The sequence below is a fragment of the Protobothrops mucrosquamatus genome, unplaced genomic scaffold, assembly GCF_001527695.2.
Source record: "Protobothrops mucrosquamatus isolate PMUCROS unplaced genomic scaffold, P.Mucros_1.0 scaffold352, whole genome shotgun sequence".
NCBI lineage: Eukaryota > Metazoa > Chordata > Lepidosauria > Squamata > Viperidae > Protobothrops > Protobothrops mucrosquamatus.
This window is the reverse complement of record NW_015386687.1, coordinates 960,626-981,952: the sequence shown is the minus strand read 5'-3', so window position 1 is coordinate 981,952 and position 21,327 is coordinate 960,626. Positions and strand designations below refer to the sequence as shown.

General features: G+C 37.5%; 1 protein-coding gene across 1 annotated transcript in view; it reads right to left on the bottom strand.

The window, feature by feature from the left end:
- The window catches only part of PNPLA6 (patatin like phospholipase domain containing 6), a 54,915-nt gene that overhangs the window by 17,885 nt on the left and 15,703 nt on the right, over positions 1 to 21,327 (bottom strand). Inside the window, exons 13-22 of the mRNA XM_015815591.2 lie at positions 10,418 to 10,495; positions 9,608 to 9,813; positions 8,061 to 8,192; positions 4,779 to 4,902; positions 3,783 to 3,896; positions 2,621 to 2,696; positions 2,303 to 2,443; positions 2,160 to 2,223; positions 1,007 to 1,175; positions 437 to 619 (exon numbers count right to left, since the gene is read on the bottom strand). Of these exons, the coding sequence (XP_015671077.2) occupies positions 437 to 619; positions 1,007 to 1,175; positions 2,160 to 2,223; positions 2,303 to 2,443; positions 2,621 to 2,696; positions 3,783 to 3,896; positions 4,779 to 4,902; positions 8,061 to 8,192; positions 9,608 to 9,813; positions 10,418 to 10,495 (1,287 nt within the window). The remainder of the gene's footprint in view (positions 1 to 436; positions 620 to 1,006; positions 1,176 to 2,159; positions 2,224 to 2,302; positions 2,444 to 2,620; positions 2,697 to 3,782; positions 3,897 to 4,778; positions 4,903 to 8,060; positions 8,193 to 9,607; positions 9,814 to 10,417; positions 10,496 to 21,327) is intronic.

Genomic DNA, 21,327 nt, shown 5'->3' with positions numbered 1-21,327 from the left:
AGAGAAGGAGTAAGATTATTTTCATCAGCTCAAAAAAAAGGGACTCACAGAGGAAAGTTGTTTAAGTTCATCTGTTCCCATTTATCAACTTTTCCCCTCTACAAAGGGAAAGTCAAATAGTCCTTGGACCCCACTTGGAAAGGGTCCAAGAGCCTATTCAGCAACTTGCTGTTCTTTGTCTTCAAGGTGATGTACACCAAAAGAAGGAGTGGGGAAAAATCTGAAGTAGGAAATATTGACTCAGGATGAATAGTTTCAGGGGTCCCTGGGGGAAGGAAGCCTACTATTCAGAAAAGTTATAGGGGAATCAACATCCTCAAGAAAAGTGGCTGTTCAGTCTTACCAGGTTCTCCGGCAAAGCAAAAGAGAAAGGCCTGCCTAAGCCAAGAGTGAGCACAGAACAAGATGTAATGGTGAACAAACAGAATAGAGGTACCAGTTTGTTGGGACTGCGTCGAGAAAAGACCCTGCGTGGGCACTTGATGTGTAGATGCCCTGAGCACCAGCTGCGCATGTTGAGCCACTCCACTGTGCGGGCAGGGCTGGGGCCATCTTCACGGTGCAGGAGGATAAGCTGCTTTAGGGCCCGCACTGCTGTGTTCTCCAGCATCTGTTCTAGCTGACATAGTGGAGGGAGAAAGGAGAAGTCAAATCAATCATGTTCATTTCCATCATAACACAAACAGCTGTCTTTGACTGATTATGTTCTTACACCATCTTTCTTATGGAGCCAGATCAAGAGAGAGTCCAAACCCAAGTCTATTATTAGAACAGGGAAGACAATCAATTAGCTGGAGAAGCAATATTGACAGAAAGGCTAATAAAAGATGCTCTTTGATCCTATTGAAATCCATTTTAAGTTCTATGCAGTAGGATGTGGGTTTGTACAATGGAAACCATTCATCAAACTCCCCCCTGCCCACCCAAGCAAGCTGATCTACCTGCTCAAGTAGAGTAACTGTACTTCTTAGACCAAGCTTCACTCTAGTCATGATGGACCCTTTACCTCACCCAGTGTAGGCTCTTGGTCCCCCAGGCCCACAATGAGAATGCAGTCAGCTTGCCGGATGCAACGCACTGTCCAAGGAGTCAAGGTGTAATCGGTCTGGTACAAAACAATGCGATGAATGTCCTCTTGCTGAGCTAGCCAGCCAGACAGTCGATATTCATGGATACTGTAAGGGAAGAAAAGCAAAAGAAAGTTTTCTCATTCCAGTCTCACTGACAGCACTGTAAGGAGGGAAAGGGGATAGAAAGTGCCCAGAAAAACAAGTCAAGATCAATTTCCATCTTGGACTTTACATGATTCTAGTCAACCATTTTTGTTCTTCCAGAAATTCAACAGTGCCCAAGAGTGGTTCTCTAAAGGTATAAAAGCTATTTCCTGTTGCTCCTTTTTCTTGATGATGAACATTTTTTTTAAAAGATGAAGATTGGCCTCTTTCAAATCATCTTACTCGAAGACTGAACCTATACACAAACTCATACCATTATACACATTATACTTATTGTTCAGACTCATGGAGGAACTCTATATTATGTACCAACTCTTTGCTGATTGAATAACTATGATCCAATAGATAAGGGTGACTTTAAGAATCAGACAGAGGCATTAATATTGAGGTCTTGCATGGTTGCTTTGAAAAAAATCAAACCCTCCAAACTTCAGTTTTATAGTTGGGAAAAAATCAGATATCCAGAAAAAACATTTTCTAAATTCTATTAAAAGACTATTAAATTGTCTATTAAAAGACAGTTTTATGAGCTGCAACCACTTCATCAGATGAAAAGGGGAAGAGCACAAATAAAGCTCAACAAATAAACTAAAAATGTAGCACAATCTAGTTCTATCTGGATAACAGAAAACCCTCCCTGTATTTTTTTGATGCTGCACACAACCTTCTTCTTTGGGAGTAAAGGACTCTCACAGCATTTATGATTGTCATTATGACAATGTAGCCTAGATGCTTTGATGGAAATATCTGCCAGTGTATTTCCCTACAGGACACCATGGACAGATAGAATGGGTAAAACAGACTATATGGCAGATTGTGAATACTTTCGGGGGAAAGAGTACAATATGCTACATCCCATCTCCATACGCCAGTATCTGTGATTATACATTTCTGCTTACAAGCTTAGGTGTGTTCTCAACCCACCTATCCAATGCTGATGCCCCAAGACGAGCACGGATTATGTCACTGGTGAGCAGCAGGGTTGGGCCTATGAAGAAAAAGAAGAATGATGACAAAAGCAGAAGAATGAAGCAACACAAGGAAAGAGACCACTAACAAGAGCTCACCAATTGCATTCAGAGCATGTTTGAGTTCCAAGGTGAAGGCTGCCATGGGCACCTCATCACACACTGGAAGGACTGCCACTGTTGAGAGATTACTAGCTGGATTGGTCAGTTCTGAGCTGGAGGTCATGCCAAGACCTGAACCTATATGGAAGATACAATAATCACTGAAACAAATACCTGAAGTACCTGGCAGCAACATTAGATACTCGCAGCCACAACTCCATAGCTTTCTGTCATGCTAGGATGCTCTTTCAAGCACTGATGCTTTTTGGGTCATGTGGCAACAATTTGGTGCATAGCCTGAAGTGGGACACTTACCTGGGAAAGGGCCATGTAACTGCTGCAGATTCCCCAGGATCTTCTGACTCAGTAGGTGGATAAGCCGGGTGACAACCTATATTAGGCATTAGAAGATTGGAGAATGCCAATGCCCAGAATGCGAATAATAATACATATAGTATACACAACCATTTCTGAGTCTGTGAAATACCCAACTGGTGTGATGCTAGCCTGACTTCTTAAAATGATTTTCTCCCTATTCACATCTAAAAAAGTGTTCACAATGCCTTGCCACTGCATTCCTCCATACTCTATTAAAATGCAACTCCACATGTATCCTGAAGTATTCCCCTGGATATAATAGTATATCTTTAACTCCTTCTAGAAAAAGCATACTCTCAGCAATGAATCCACCTTGCTTAGAAGATAGTATGGTTTGCTACAACATGGAAAAGCAGCATTTTCTGTCATGATTTCCATTTGTAAACCTTTTGAAGACATGATGATTGTGGGGGTTAGTGTTTTTCTCATAATGCAATTGAGCCAGTTCACAGCAGACAAGAAAAACTCAACATGAGGGTTTACTTTCCAGTTCAATTTTGATCATAAGGTTACTTTGAAAAACTAGAAGCCTAAAACATATGTTGTTTTGTTGGGGCTATCCAAAAAGTTTGCATAAGAAATTAACAGTGCCAACATTTGTATTATTAACACATGGTGAGCTAAATCAAATAATGAAGTGGAGTAGTTATCTACATATTCATTTTCCAGATCAGTATCTTATAAAGCTTTACAATCTTTCTTTACATTCAATATTTCTGAACACTTATAAAGCATCTCTGTGTCCAAAAGATGCATATTATGCCACAGAGATCCTATGCGCACAATGTGCACACACATCCTGAGTGGAACAAAATCTGCAGAATGTCCCAAAGATGCTTTTTCATGAGGCAACTGGACTTTCTTGTTTTGCTTCTCATCCAAGAAGCTTCTTGGATGAGAAGAGAAATGTTTTCAAAGAAAAAACTAGAAAGTCCAGTTGCTTCATGAAGAAGCATCTTTGGGACAACTATGACCTGGATAACTGAGAATCTCCATAGACAAAATCTGCGGAACCATTTGCAAATTCAGGAATGAGTTGTACACCAGGACTGCAAAGCTTAGTTCAAATAGAAAATATGGAGAACCCCTGAGCATTCACCTGAGGGTAGCGTCTTTTGATGTTGTTGAGAGTCCCTTCTGGTAACTTGGCCAACTCTGTGTCCCGCACAGCATGGACAGTAGTAGCTCGTACTTGATGGGTCAGAGCTTCTACCTATATCACAAGAAATGGGTCACAGTAGGTAAATCACATCACAGTCTTCCCACATGAAAAAGAGCGCTCCTCAGCTAGTGAGAGATGCTCTTCTGTAGGTATGAATACCTTGTCCTCACTTAATAATAATAATTGGGACGGCAATTTCCATTGCTAAGTGTTGTGGTCATAAAGATGATGTCATGTGACTATGATGCTTAGTAACGGCAGTTCTGGAGGTCTCTGGTTACTGTTGTTAAGTATGAATTTCATGATCACGGCTTCAAAATATTCAATTTTTATTAAGGATTTAAATTACAATATTATGATGTATTGTCTCATTTTGTAAGTCCCAGTACTAATTGATATTAAAATCAGTTTAATATTTTTTTTGTTTCTACTGAGAATCTTTAATTTTCTAAAATTTTAGTCCCCCAAATTTAGTGTCTAGTTTTTAAAATTATAAATTTACTTATCTTTGTTATGACTTACAATAGCAAGGTAGCCAAAATATATTTGGTTCCCACAAGAACCTATTTATTTTCTTACAGTTAATTCCAAAAGTCAATATTCCAAATTTATGTGGACTCTTAATTTATTTATAATTTTCTTAGACAAAAATCTTACTGTTTTTGCTGTTTAATTCAAATTCACTCTTAAGTTTATAACTAATTTTGTTTTGTTCAGAACTGAAGCTAAACTCACCTGGCAACTTTCCAAAGTTATAATTCCAAAGGTCTTAATAGGTTTAAGATGGTTAATAGGCAATTTCTAAAACTGTTTATATAGTGAGGCTTGCAAACCTAGCATCCTTTAAAAGCAGGATGGCTAATCCCTTTGTGAAAACTCTTTGGTCTAGCTGTCCCTCACTGCATGTAGGCATTTCCCTTACTTAGAACTTACCACTCCAATGAGGTCCCCACGCCCATATTCCCCAACGAGTTCCTTCTTGCCATTGGCCTTCTGGATGACAGAGCGCAAGCGCCCATTCAGCACAATGTAGGTGCAGTCAGACTTGTCGCCTTGCCTGGAGGAAAAGGAAGAATCATGGATTAAATTAGTCCCCAGTAAAGCCTGTCTCAAACTAAGTTATTTCTGTGCAAATATCATGGCACAGTGTGCATCTAACTGAATGGGATTCTTTAGCAAAAGAAAGGCATCACTTTCGGTGAAGACATGGCTAGCACCTGATACGCCTATAGAATCTCCTCTCTCTGGACTGTAGTTTTTCCAACTTAACAGAAAGAACAGGCTTCCTTTCATTTATCTGACTCTCCTGGGTTAGGGAGAGTCCCAGAATCATCCCTCAAAATCCTCTGAAACAGCAACAGTTTGCAAATGGTTTTAGAAACCGTGCTTCAAAATAGCTGGTGAGCTGAAGCTGGGAGGTGGGGCTGAAATCACGTCATTATTGGATAAAACAGACATTTTGGAATTTATTTTTCAAACGGACAATAAGCTGTGCCCTTTATTTCCTAATCAATTTATGAGACTACTGTGTTTCCCGAAAGTAAGACCTACCCCAAAATAAGCCCTAGCTTGATTTTTGGGGGTGGGCCTAAAATAAGCCCTACCCCAAAAATAAGCCCTAGTTTTGGGACAAGGCACACACCTAAAAATCAAGCTAAGGTGGGGGTGGGGGAGTGGAGCTGCCCCACGCACCCTGCACCCACTTACCTTGCAACCAGGTCTCTCCTCGCCGGCCCACTACTTCTCCGGCATTCACAGGCTGGCATTTTGCAGTCAGGCCTTTCCGGAAGGCCACTGCAGCCAAAAACCAAGCTATGGATTCATTGCTCGGTTATCAGCTGCAGAGGCCTTCTGGAAAGGCCTGACTGCGAAATGAAGGCTGGAACACCATTCTTGGCTGCAGAATGAAGTTGCTCCTTCAGTAGCAGAAGACGTGGGCTGGCTGGGTGAGGCTGTTGGTGCCGGAGATGAGTGGAAAAGCCACCCCCCAAAAATAAGATCTGGTGCCTCTTTTGGAGGCAAAAAAAAAAAAAAGGAAGACCCAATCTTATTTTCGGGGAAACATGCTATTATCTCTATTAGCTAAAAGAGGCTCTCTTTAGTTACAGCTTATCACTCCTTTCTGAGGCTATGCAACATTTCTGAGATTCCTTTATTATTAAATGACAAGGAAAAGTGTTGCTGGAGGCAGCTAAAATAAGGAGGCATTTTGAAATAAGGATAGAAGTTATGGTCTTAATTTACTGCTTTTAAAATAAACTGTAGCCCTGTATTGTTCTGGTGGTTGAAATTTTCCAATTTTCATGAACTCAGATTGGCTAGAAAAAATGAATGAATAAATAAATAAATAAATAAAAATTGTGAACACTAGAGGGAGCTACGAAGATGTTTAACACTCAGCTGGAGTCTGTGGTCATGGACATTTTTGAAAAGCCCATACAGAAAATAATTTATACCATAAATCAGCTAGATGTCATGTGTCTGATTAACGAAACACTTAAAAGGACTTTCAGGCATATTTTTCTCCTAAAAGCATTTATTAAGGTTACAGAGATGTCAGTACGGCATGGTGGAAATGCTTAGATCTGAGATTCTTTTCCGTTGCACATACATTCCAGGCATTTTTCCCTCCCCTATTTTGGGGTCATGGTTCACATCTTCCAATTAACTTGGAAGATGTGATTTACTTCCGGTTTCTTTTTCCTGGGCTTTCCTTATTTTCCTCCCCTTTCACTGTTGCCTGATTTAACTATAAAAATACCAGACAGTTCTGCATATTGTCAAAGCAAGAATATACAGTATTTGCAGCGTTGACACTAGAGTCCAAAGATACTAATTATACAGAGGATATTAAAAAAGAACATTATCAACCCACTGTAGAAAATTATCAACCCACTGCGTCAACTCTACAAATGCTGGACAATGCAAATAATCTAACTGTATCTTTCGACTATAAATCTGACACCAGTTTATATTATGGTGATGGTTTGAATATAACCCTCCCCGTGCAACTGAAACAAGAGTGCCAAGTAAATTCACAACTCTTAAGAGGTCAAGTTTGGGATTTTTTTCCTCATGGAAAAAAGGTCAAGAATTCTTTGAGAAAAAAAGATATGATAGACATCTTAGAGAAGGAAACTTTATTCTACGAGGATTTGCTCCAGGTTAATCTACAATGTCTAAAAGAACAGTCTTGGGACATTTTTTTCATGGATATAAATAAGGCTGAGAATTTCTTGAAGAGACTTGATAGACACTCCTGAGAAGAAAAAGATGTCATTCTATAAAGACAAGCTAGAGGGAGTAATTTAAATTTAATGATTTAATTAGTTTGGATGGATTTTTATAAGTTTGATATATGTATTGAAAGAAAGCTTTAAAGTAGCTTCATATGTATAAAATAAGTTTGTAAATGTGTCTTCTGTCTTTTTATGTAATTCTGAATAATTCCCAGAATTTGTATAATACTATTGATTAAATTTGAAAATGAAAACTGATTATCCATGAGGATAAACTCGAGGGAGAGATTTGAATTCATGATCTAATTGGAGTTAATTGGACTTATATTGGTGTGTAATTGAAAGAAAGCTCTAATGTTTTGTGTTCTGGGTTTAAAATGAAGAGTTTCCCCCCCCTTATATATAATACTTGAGTATTTTTTAAAGTTAGTAAAATATCCAAACTAGAAAAAGTGTTTTCTCCCTTTAGGGTTAAAAAATGAAATATAGAGGATTCTCTTAATATGAATTATGATAAAATTAATGAGTTAACAGAAATATATATTGTTCCCCTCAAAGAGAAACAGAGATTGTCAAATTGATTCTTTTATCCAAAGAAGAGAATATATCTAACCTTATTTCTATTTTGAAATTGCTTCTGGATTTTGGACTTGCAATGAAAAAAAAAATAAAACTTTGATTTTGTTTTTGCTAATTAGATAGGTTTATTGTTATAGAAATGGCTTGTACATACTGTTGTGTAAAAAGAAAGTCGCGGTTGTAATGCTATCTTCTACTGTGCTAAAGAGAGTCGGAAATCGGTGGCTTTTTCTTTTCTTTTCGCTCTTTACATCATTTTTTCTCTACTATTTTTTTGAATTTCTCTTTGTATTTTATAGTTTAATAAACTAATAAAAAGCTTTTTTTAAAAAAAAATAGCAAAGGAAAGGCATCAAATGGAGATCAGGGAGCCGAGAAAACAGCCCCTTTCTCTTACCTGTAAAGTGCTCGTCCAGCCTCTACTGCCATCCAATCAATAGCGAAGTCCATTTGACGCACAAAAGGCGACATGCGGGCTGCCACAGTATGAGCCACACTCAATACCACACTTGGCTGTTCCCTCATAACCCTAAGGAGGATTCAGAAGTTACTGGAAGACTACAATTTGCAATATATAGAAGTACCAGTTCATTTCTCAATTTTGCCAGAGTAGAGAAAGAAATAGATCCAATTTGGATTCAGGGAAGATGCTGCTAGTTAAGAATTACAGCAATGGGTGCGGTGAATTTCAGGGCAAAGCTAAATTAATTTTTACTTATTTATTCATTTTGTATGGCTGGCCATTTCAACAAGTGACTTTGGGCAGAGAACAATCATAAATCATAAAACCAATTAAAAATAAAATTATAATAAAAGCGAGGAAATATTATAATTCATAAATGTTAAAACAACAGGAGGCAGGACCTTTCACACACTTGGGGCTCAGACCGGGGCACATATAACCAAGTCTTAGGGCCCTTATGAAGTGCCAGCAGGGTCATGGCCATCCTGATCTCTAGAGGGAGGGTGTTCCACAAGGCAGGTGGCTATGGCAGAAAAGGCACACCTCCTGGCCCCGCTAGCTGGCATTCCCTGACTGGCAGGACCCAGAGTACGCCCATCCTGCCAGACTGGACTAGATGGGTAGAAACATCTGGGGAAAGACAGTACCTCAATCAATTCAGTCCTAAACATGAAACAGCACTTTTAATTGTACCCAGATGCACATTGGCAACCAATGCAGCTCATGGGGTAGAGGTATTATATGTGCCAAATAACACACCATTTACTGTATGTGCAGCTGTATTCTGCACCAGCTGAAGTTTTCAAATGTTCAAGAGAGTAGTAGAGTAGTCCAGATTTATGTATTCCTTTAGTGGAAATTTATGTGCTCCATTAGTCGGAAAAATGTGTACACTGTCTTAGTAGAAAATACTGTAAACTGTATAGTTTGTACACACATACACACACACACACTTATGTATATATCAGCTTTATCTAGCAAGAAGCAGAGATAAAAAAGGAGATGTGGCAGAGCAATATTTCTATACACCTCAACATTGTCCACTAAGAGTTCCTGATTTTCACTGCCCATCCTCATATTTTATCCACCTCAGTCAGGCTCCTTGATTTCAAAAGAGCAGCATGCTTAAAAAATCAGGCTTTGGATTCTGATAGAGCACCTTGCTTTTAAAGAAAGATAACCATTATTTTTAGGTAGCTTGTTCTACTGGAGAAGGGAAAGAGAGGAAAACTACACCAGAGCCATGAAAGCCCTTCCCGAGCAAAACCATATTGACAGCATAAAGCCACAGACATAACCATTCTTTTCTCTCTATTTTACCTGTGAGATGACCCAACCAACCTCACAGCAGAGAACAGCAAATGGCTTAGGCTAAAAGAACAGGAGCAGTTGCCGCATGTGAACATGGCTAATGATTGGGAAGTACATGATGCCAGGAGAGCTAGGCAGAAACCAGGCACATTTATGCAGATGGTACCCACTCATAAAAGTCAGACTTGGAGATCTTAAGAAAAGTACAATCACGATTAGCTTTGATGGTGAAAATCAGTGGTTCTCCAGTAAGCACTGCTAGCTGGCCCACCATCTCCCCAGGTTGCACCAGGAAGAGGCACACGTCTTCAGCCTTGTCAATCATCCGCTGGTAAACATGCAGACAGCCCCACAGTACAAAGTGCAAGCTGACATCCTGCCAAAAAAGACCAGAATAAGCAGCCTCTTCCAAGGGAATTGGGTCACCATTGAGCAGGATTCAGAAGCTTCAACAGATTTCTAGAAATATCTTTTTTAAACAAACAAACAAACAAACAAACAAACAAACATACATATATCTCTTTATATCTCTTAAAATTTAAATTGATGAGGTTGCTAAAAAGCTGGAAATTAGTGTTTTAAGAGGAGTGTTTTGTACCCAACCCTTCTTCCTTTCCTGACAAATTATTCCTCTCCTTTTCTAAGCCACAATCAAAGTGGCCAGATTCTTATTAAAAGCTACAGCATAGGGTTCTTACACTGTGGAAAGAAATCTTCAACAATTTGAACTGTGAAGAATTCACACATGAATATACACTGAAATTCAATCCACATGAAATGTTTCTTGAGAATTCTTTCCTTCTAGAACACAGTCCATCCAACATTAGGTCCTGATTACAGAAAAAAACTATTTTTGTTTAAGAAAGCCCTCCTTTCATCTTTTTTTGACCTTCAAGGGAAGGAGAGATGCTACAGTTGTCATATTTGTTTTTCTCTGACTAAGCTAATTTATGATCTTTTATGCCATCTACAATACTTACTTGATCTCCTTGACGGGCAATTACTGTTCCTGCCTTGGCATGGTGCAAAAGCACCCGATTATTTAGTAAGGATGAATCCTATGGAGAGAACGGCAGAGTGATATTAGGTGTCTTCCCTGTTTGGAATAGGAGCTGAATCCATTTCACCTCAATTACACCTTGTGGACCAGAGTCAAGAGTAAAGTCAGGAAACTAATTCTCTTCTCTATAGCTTTCCTAAAATATCATCATTGTCTAAAAGCTCCAAGGCGAAGCTATTTCCACAGCTTCTTTTTTTTAAAAAACTGAAGAAAATAAGTTTCAGCCTCACATGTTCCTATAGGAGAACAAGTAATTTACTAGTACTAGAGAACATTTGCAATATAGGTAGTCCTTGCTTAACCATGGCCCCATGGTAATTTGGCCTGCAATTTCTGTCATTAATGGACAATTGTAAAACGTGACATCTTGTAATCACATCACTTAGAGTTGGCAATCCCAGCAGTCTCTGTTGTCACTGTTAAGCAAGAATCACAGGTTGTGAGAGTTTACCCTGGGCGTCATGGTGACACTGATGAAAGAAACCAGAGCTTTGGTTTCCTAGTCTGATTTTGCTTTGTCTGGAGACCCAAAGAGGTCAGAAAGTCGCCCTGGAGAGGCAACAACAATAATAATAATAATAATAACAAGGAGGAAGGGAAACCTTGGGAGTTCGGAGCCAACGGCGGTTGGCCCGAACGGACTGAGGAAACTCTTTAAACAGGCGGAATAAAGGCTGCCGGCAAGTATGCAGACAGCCCACACCACAGACAGCTGAGTAAGAAGTGAAGAGCTGTGGCAATGTCGCCGAACAGCTGTCAACAACGTGTTTGATCTGGGTGAGATTCTTCTTTATTTCTCTTCCCTATGGACTTTTAAAATATAATTCCCTGAATTGGATAACTTTTAAAAGTAAAAAACCCCAGGAAGACTTGGGACGAAGAGAGTTAAAAGCGGTGAGAAATCTGGAATGGGGGAACAAAATTAAGGAATATAAAAATATGCAGAAAAGATTCGAGACTGATTGAAAAGAAAAAAATGATAATCTGTTGTTGGCTACTTTTTCTGATTTGGGAAGATTTTTTTTACTTTGTTGTGCAAGAGCATTTTAAATAAGTTTTACTACTGGATAGAGACACTATAACTAATGAGGACATCTAGTGTTGAAGGAAGATACTACAATAATACAGAAAAAATCAGAAAAGTGATGACCTTGAAACAATACCTGTGCTAAACAAAGAACATCCTGTTTTTCTACAAAAGAAAAAACAATGACTTTTTTAACTACATCATTCAACTTTAGACATAATTATTATAGAAACTATTTAGAGACAGGGTTTTTTTTCTTTTCTTTTTTTCTCTAATATTTTTGAACTGACAGAAATATTTGGATTAGACTTATGCAGTTGGTGTTTTTTATTTTGCTGGATTACAGCTTAAGGTAGTTGGCTTTTTTAAAAAAAAAATCTTGGGATTAGCCTAAAGCAGTTGGCTCCCTTCTAAACTTAGATTATAGCCTAAAGCAGTTGGCTTATTTTTAAATTTGGATTATAACCTAAAGCAGTTGGCTCCCTTTTAAACTTGGAATATAGCCTAAAGCAGTTGGCTCCCTTTTAAACTTGGATTATAGCCTAAAATAATTGGCTCCTTTTTAAAGTTGGATTTTAGCCTAAAACAGCTGGCTCTTTTTAAAGTTGGATTATAGCCTAAAGCAGTTGGCTTTTTTTCTTTCTTTTCTCCCTGTGGATTTACAAAATTTGCCTGATTGAACAATGAGTGCACCAAACCTCACTAAAATTACAAAAAAACCTGCTTCTGCACCCTCTTCTGGAACATCTAGTCCAGCAAGTCAGGGATCTATTGAAGCAATGTTACAATGAGAGAAGGCAAACAACCTCCAAAAAGAGATGCATGCAACCTTACAATTAATTCAAGAAATGATGCAGAAGAATCATCAAGAAACAAAAAACAATGTTGATAAGCTAAACAAACAAATGCTTGACATAAAGACACAATTTGAGATTCATCAACAAATGATCCTTAAAAATGAACAAAGAATTCAGAAGGTGGAAGATCAATCAGAAGATACTGGGGGGGGGGGGAAATTGAAGCAATAATGATAGAGAATGAAAGATTAGAACAATCAAATCAAAACCTAGAAGGAGCGGTTGCTGCTTTGGGAATGGAGAAGGCGGTACACTATTTGAGATTCCAGAACAAACTCGAAGATAAAGAGGAAAATATAGCCGAAGTGATTATTAATCTATTAGCAGAGGCCCTAGAAATGAAAAGACTGGAGATGCAGCAAGAAGTGGATGAATGAATTCAAGTTAGGCAAGGAAACACAAATTGTCCAGAGAAGTCCATGTAAATTTATGAAGAAAACAATGAGGGATGAGATATTAAGAAGAGTTAGAGATGATCCATTACAATATAAAGAAATAGTAGTGCTGAAACAGATTCCCAAGAGAATAAGGGATACTCGAAGACAATATCATTTCTTGACTACAAAGCTGATTGCAAAAGGAGTAAATTTTAGATGGCTGATGACAGAAGGGATTTTAATCAATTGGAATAACACAAGAAATCGTTTGGACTCAGTGTGGAAGGCAGAGGATTTTGATGAAAGATATAGAACATTTCTGGGAGAAAGAACACAATATCAACAAGAGGATGGAAAAAGCCAGAAACAAACAGAACGAACAATAGAGGAAACAATTACACAGGTGGAAGTGGAAAAAGAGAAGACGAATCAAGAAGATGAGGGAATAGTAAAAGAGCAGAGGATTACGAGATCAACAAGACCTAAATATAAGTAAACTAAAATGGAGAAGGAAATGGAATTTTTTCAGTGAATATAAATGGATTGAATTCCCCATCAAAAAGAAAAAGAATTTTCAAACAACTACAGAAATTAAACATTGATATATTTTGTTTGCAAGAGACACACACAAAAAAACAACATCATAAATTTTTGGAAAATCCAAAACTTGGAAAACTTTATTATACATCAGCTCAACAAAAAAAAGAGGAATAGTTATATATGTCAAAGAGACAATAGATTCCAAAATGATTTATGCAGATGAAGAAGGAAGAATATTAATGGTAGAAATATTTTTAAATCAAAAACAGATACTTTTGATAGTAATATATGCATCAAATAATAAACAAGAAGAATTTTATCAAAATTCTTGTTTATTATCTTTCATAGAAAAATAGTAGAAATGGAATATCAAAATATATGCTTAATTGGGGATTTCAGTGCAATAGTAGATGGGACATTAGACTATAAAAGCAGTAAATCATGGAAACAAGGAAGAAAAAGATTACCTAAGACTTTTTTCAATAAGATAGAGAAAATTGGTATTCAAGATATCTGGAGAGAAACGAACCCAGGAAAATCACAATACACATTTTATTCTAAAAGTCATAAATCTTGGTCCAGAACTGATATGGTTTGGATGACGCCTGAATTAAGGCTTAATGTGCAGGAAATGGAAATAGAATTAGGTACTTGGGCAGATCATAACCCCTTAAAAATGGTGTGGAAAGGAATGCAGAAAAAAGTAAGATGGACTTTGAATCAATCTATATTAAAAGAGAAAGAATTTATAGACTTAGCAACAAAAGAAATGGATTTTTTCTTCAAAGAAAATAAAAAAGAAGATACAACATTACAAAATGTACAGGATACAGCCAAAGCATATTTTCGAGGTGTAGCGATAACATACATGGCAAAAAATAAATAAAGAAAAGAGACAACAATGTCAGTTGTTAAGAGAAGAATTTAAAAAATTAGAACTTGAACTACAAATAAACCCACAAAAGAAAATATTGAAAAGACAAATGAAAATAATAAAACATAAATTAAATCTAATAGAATCAGAACAATTGGCACAACAAATTAAAAGGGCAAAGCAATTTTTTTTTGAAAATGCAAACAAACCAGGAAGATGGTTAGCTTATAAACTTAAAAAACAGAAGGAGAAAAAATTGATAAACAATTTAGTAGATGAAAAAGGCTGTTTACAATTTTAAAATGAAGCAATAAAAAAGATAATTAAAGAATACCATAGGAAACTGTATGACAAGGAAGAAACTCCATGGGAGAAAATGACTCAATATATGGAAGAAAATAATTTACCAAAAATTCCAGAAAACTTTAACACTATGTTAAATGAAAAAATAACAATGTTGGAATTGACAGAGGCAATAAAAAGACAAAAAAATGAAAAAACACCAGGACCAGATGGATTCCCGGCAGAGTTTTATGAATGTTTAAGAGTTATATTAAGTTCACCATTGAAAAATCTATGTAATGAACTTTTATTGGAGGCAAAACTCCCAAATACATGGACAGAAGCAAATGTTACTTTGATACCAAAAGAGGACTCAGATCTGACCCAGATCAAAAACTATAGACTGATATCACTACTGAATGTGGACTATAAAATCTTCAGTTCAATAATAGCTGAGAGGCTGACTTCCGGTTCTGGATCGCGGCGTGTGCAGTCGTGCGCAGAGCTCCCTCTCTTCGCTGGCTGTTTTCTCTCTGCCGGCAGTCCCTTAATCGGGTCGAAAAGTCGCCCTGGAGAGGCAACCACCGTCGAGGAGGTCCTCGTTGACTGTGGAAGGGCGGCAGCTCCTTCCGCGGTCCGAGCTAGCTCCTTAGGGCCGTCGGAGAAAAGATCGGCCAGTAAAATGGCCGATCAATTAGCTGCACCAGCCGAAAGTAAGAAGAACAGCTAAACGTGAAGAGCCAACGTGGAGAAATCCGGGTGAGACCTTTCCTTCCCTCTCTTAGCCCTAACTATTTTCCTATAAAAAGCCTCTGAATGACTTCCCTGCCCTAAGAGAGCAGCGTTTGTTTACTTGGGAAAAAAAGCTTTGAACAAAACTATAAAACAGTAAATTTTTATTGGATATTTAATTTTTGGGATATTTTGGGGCCCTGAAAAAATCCTTATTATAGAACATTATTATTATTATTTTATCTACTATGCTGGAGATATTTGCTTTTTTTTCTCTATTTTCTTAATGAGATTAAAAAAAAATTAACTCGGAAAAAAAGATTTTACAGCCTACTGAGGACATCTTGTGGTGAAAAGTGTTACTGCAATTGTACTTTCTCTTAGTGTTTGAGAATGGATTTGACCTTCAAATGATAATAAAAGGGAAAAGATAAAGGCCTTGAAGCAGCTGTGGGCTGAATTTGCTTACTAGAAATTGTGGAGATGGATATTTGTTGATTTCTAATAAATATAGCTTCTATTAAAAGACTAAAATATTATTTTATCATGGAAATGGAGGAATCTTACCCACAGCTTGATTATGAGCTTATATTGGAAAAAATCCTGGAAGCTTCAGAGTACATGAAATCTTGGAGAAAAATTAAAGATCATTTTGCAGAACCACAAACTGAATTTCAAATTTTAATAGACCAACCTATAGGCCAAGGATCAATAAAGGAGGAACAGACTAGCTTTAAAGAGGCCTATATGCAACAGTGCACACAATTTAAAGAAATGGAGGAAGAAGCTACTGATCAATTGAGCTCTAGAAAAACACTTGACTTAAAATCTCAAACTGAGACTCTAATTGATCATTCCACAAGTCAACTAATTACTACAGAAGAGGATACTTCATAAACCTACGTACAAATTACGGAGAACTCTGATGATCAATGAATGACTTCAACTGAAATACTTGCAGTCTTAAAAGCAACAGGAACTGACTTTCAGAATCTATTGAAAGCCATGATAATCTGGATAATCAACTAGTAATTACAACATGGAACAAAATTGACTATACTATCCAGATGATACTGGAAGAAAGGGAAGAGAACTTAGACCAAATTGATGTGTTGATAAATACCCGTACTCAAATACTGAGATTTGATGATACAGATACGGTATTATGGAAACTGGCCTGGCACAGAAAGAAAGCTAGAGTTAGATTTAAAAATGTGATTTAAAATTTTACTTAATGGGTTAAAATGGCTTTAGAGACCTGGACTGATTTAACAATTAACTGAGTATGTGAAGTTAGCAAGATGATATATAATGTAACAATATGCTTGTTTTAGATATGATAATTATTTGGACGAGATTTAAATCTTACCTAATGGACTGAAATGATTTTTTTTATAGAAATAGATTGACTGATAGATTATATATTTAAAATAGAGTAGAGTAATATTTTTATTTTAAGTAGGATAAGTATTTTGTAGTGGAAGAAGAAATAAGAGAGATTTGTGATAAGAGAAGAATTGGTACTAATCAATGACTTATTAGACTAAGAATTAGAATATATCTGGAAATATTAGAATGTTACTGTCGGAATATTATGTGTATTGTAGAAGGGATATCTGAAGTGCTAATAATATGTTTATTCAAGATTAAATTGGATTATGGTAATTGTAAATTAGTAAAGCTTAAAAACAGGATTTGGATTTACATAGATGTAATGTAGAAATGGATTAACCTAAATATGTTATACTATTTGAGGGAAATAGAGAGGGAACATTTAATGAATTAGTTTGAGTTATATATATATGACTTTGTCTTTGGATGATTGATTACCCCATCACCACGGTGTTTCTTGAGCACTCTGATGTAAAAATTAAAAAACTAATAAAACTTGTTTATATAAAAAAATAATAATAGCTGAGAGGCTGAAAAGATTTTTGACTGAATTTATACACCCAGATCAAAATGGATTTTTGCCAAAGAGACAAATAAAAAATAATTTGAGGGTAATATAGATATATTGGACTATTATGAACTTCATCCAGGGAAACAACTGGCACTAGTATTTTTAGACACCCAAAAGGCATTTGATAATGTTTCTTGGCAATTTATGATTCAACAACTAAAAACAATGGACTTTGGTCAACACTTTATAAATACGATTCAGACAATATATTAGAAATAAACAGCAAAAGTAATTGTAAATGGGGATTACACAGAGAATTTTGATATACGAAAAGGCACAAGACAAGGATGTCCATTATCCCCATTGCTATTTATCTTAACTTTGGAAGTTTTAAATAGAAACATTAGGCAAGATCCAGAAATTAAAGGATTGAAAATAAAAGGTGAAACCTACAAACTGCAAGCATTTGCAGATGATTTGGTATTCATTCTAGAGGAACCTTTAGAGACTATTCCTAAACTGTTGGAAAAGATGAAACAATTTGGAGAGACAGCAGGATTAAAGATAAATAGAGAAAAAACGAAAGTGATAGTTAAAAATTTTACAGATAAACAAAAAAAAAGCAATTATAAGAAAAAATAGAATTGCAAATAGTCAAAAAGGTCAAATATTTGGGAATATATTTGACAGCAAGATGTTCAACAATAAAAGAAGATAATTACATTAAATTGTTAAATCAAATAAAGCAAAGCTTGATTTGGAAAAATGGAAGAATCTTCAACTGTAGATGTTAGGAAGAATTGCTACAGTGAAAATGAATATATTACAAAAAATATTATTTTTATTTCAAACGATACCTATAAAACTGGAGAAAAAATTCTTTGAAGATTTAAACTCTCTAATTCAAACATTTATCTGGCAAGGAAAGAAAGCTAAAATTAAATTGAAAATGTTACAAGAAGCCAAGGGAAATGGAGGCTTTGGCTTGCCAGATTGGGTTTTATATTATCAAGCATCAGTGTTAACATGGATAAAAGAATGGATAACTTTTAAAAATAAAAGATTGCTGTATCTGGAGGGACATGACCTGCAACTTGGTAGGCATGCTTTTCTATGGTATGGAAAAAATAAAGAACACAAATACTTCCAAAACCACTACATTAGAAATGCATTATTATTAACTTGGGGAAAAAATAAAATGTAAAATTTATTTGAAAATTCCAGGATGGCTCTCAACAATGGAAGCATTCGTACATCCAAATCTAGTCAGTCTCGATAAAATATGGACATACAAAGATATTCTAAATTCTGAAGGGAACTTAAACTCCAGGCAAGAGATGGAAAATCAGGGCATCGATTTAACATGGTGGTCACATTTACAAATGCAAGTCAGATATGATAAATATATTAAACAGTATGGATTTTACAAAGAACAGACTATGTTTGATGAGACATTATTAACTTCTGATGAAAAGTTAATTAAAAAATGTACAATTTCTTACTAAATTTCAAAATGGAAGATGAACAAGTACAAGAGACAATGATAGTATGGGCAAAATTTTTAATATAATATAGACTTAGAAAAGTGGGAAAGTTTGTGGGAAAGAAATTATAAATTGACAATGTCAGCTTCATACAAAAAAACTTATATAAAATGTTTTATAGATGGCATTTGCCACCAACAAGACTAGCAAAAATGTTTAAAAACATGTTAAAGAAATGTTGGAAATGTAAACACAAACCAGGTACTTATTATCATATGTGATGGACATGTGTTAAAGCAAGGAGATATTGGACAATAATCCACAGTCGGTTAGAAAAAATATTAGAGAAACACATAGACTATAAACCTGTTTTTTTTTAACTAGGTATAATGCCAGAAAAACTTGATAAGCAAAGTACATATTTGATTCTACATGTGATAACAGCGGCAAGAATTATATTTGCACAATATTGGAAGAACGAAGAAATACCACCAGTAGAAGAAATAATCAAAAAAATATTAGACTGTGTGGAAATGGACAGGCTTACTTTAAGGTTGAAAGAAAAAGAAGAAACAGAATATTTTCAAACTTGGGACCTATTTTATCAATGGTTAGAGAAAAGATTTAGGGATTAGGAATTTAATTTGTATTAGTGAATAAGATACTCAGACAACACATTTTTGTTGAATAATTATTATTGAACTCTGTTAAAAAAATAATAAAACTTTATATATAAAAAAAAAGAATCGCAGGTTGTTAAACAAGGACCTCCTTGGAACTTCCTGCTGGCTTCCAACAAGCAAAGTCATGGGGGAAGCCAGAAGGAAGCTGCAATTCTCAAGTGGCTTGCAAGCAGGCTGGCAGGCAGAAAAAGCCAGTTTGGTGTAGTGATTAATGCTGGTCTAGAAGCCTGTAGACTCTGAGTTCTAATCCTGCCTTAGACATGAAAACTGGCCAGTCATTCTCTCACAGTCCAATCCACTTCACAGAGTTGTTGTTATGGGGAAAATAGGAAGGACGAGTATTATGTATATTTGCCACCTTGAGTCATTTATAAAGTAGTAAAGATAGGATAAAAATCTAATAAATAAATAATAATAATCAAAGTGGCTGCTGTTGGGATCAGAGAGGGTGTGCAGGTGGTTGTATCGTATATGCAATCTATTTCAAGCTAAGGATGGTTGTTATCAGGTGGGGAGGGTATAAGAATGGCCAGTAAGGTATGGTGCAAGTGCTATGGAAGCGGTGGTGGCTACTGATGCTGGGTGGGAAGACTTACTGGAGTGACTCGTGACCTTCCCTGCTGGCTTCTCCATTGACTTTGTTTTTTGGGAACCTGGCAGGGATTGTAAATGGAGATTATGTGGTTGCAGCATGCTGTAACTATCATAAGTGTGAATCAGTTGCTAAGTGCCCAAATCACAATCATATGACCACAGGAGTAGTGTGATACTTTGGGAACTTTGAGGACCAGTAGTAACTACTACTTGTTCAGTGCCATTGTAACTTTGAACGATCACTGAATGAGTAGTCATCAAGTGAAGACTACCTGTACATAGAAATGAGAGATTTTGCTTCACTCATTAAAGCAGCACGTAGTCCCCTTAACAACTACCATAAGCCGGAGGAGGAGGAGGAAGAGGCTGTGCCTGTTTTCCCGCGATTTTCCTTTGGCTGCGGCATGTCTTGTCCCCAAGGGTTGCTGGGCAGGTTGTGACCAGATAATCTGGAAGAGCCACACCAATCATGGGTGGCCAATGCTGACCGAGGGTCGACTGTCTTTGAGCCTGGCTCACTTGGATACCTGCTTAGGAAAGGCTGGGCTACAGGATGGGCCAGCGGAGTGGCAGGGGAAGGGCTTCGGAGGCTCTTCCCTGATGAACGTTCTCCGGAGAGCTCATCTGAGAAAAAACCATGGCTTACCTGAGCAGTGATGAAACTAGACAGCAAGTAGTTAAGTGAGGACAACTTGAATATTAGGCTGGTAATCCTTAAAGAAGTATGTGTAGTGCTTTGGATCCAAAGGGTAAAAAGGTGTTCAGAACAGGTATGGGCACTCACATTGTGTGCCAGAGATGCCTCCTTAAAGAATTTGCATCTTTTTCTGAGTTTATATGCTAACCAAGCGATCCTAGAAAAAGAGGTGCTTGCAGACAGCTTAAAGCAGGCATGTCCAAAGTCCGGCCCGCGGGCCATTTGCGGCCCGCGGCCTGGTTTAATCCGGCCCTCGAACAGCCCTCCCTGCTCTATATAAATGCGGCCCTCCGGCAAGTCCCATGAGAGAGAGAGACAGAGGCACTTGCACTTCTGTCTCTCTCTCTCTCTCTCTCATGGGACTTGCCCCCTCGCAGGGCTCCTCATTGGCCCTGCGCCCTGTTACCCTGCCCCCAGCCGCAAGCCACCATCCGCCCTGTGGTTATAAGTGTCCCGGCAGTTGGGACCCGCCCCTCCCGGAAGTCAATCCTTGGCGGTTCTCCGTCCGGCCGCTTGTGTGCTGCATCACTCAGCCTCCTTCCCTGAAGGCTCGTTGGACCAGAGAGTTCCAGGTTGGTGTCAGCTCTCCCGCGGCATCTGCTGGTCTGCTGGTGTTGCGTGGCCCGTTCGGCTTTCCCCCTGGCATCCGCGGCGTTCTCCGCCTCACCGCGGCTTTCCCCGGCCGGCTCCAGCAGTTCCAGCTGATTGCCGGCACGTGGCTGTTTCTCCCTGGCAGCCTCGGCCCCCCCAACCCTGTCGGTGAGCACCCGGCAGGGCGCA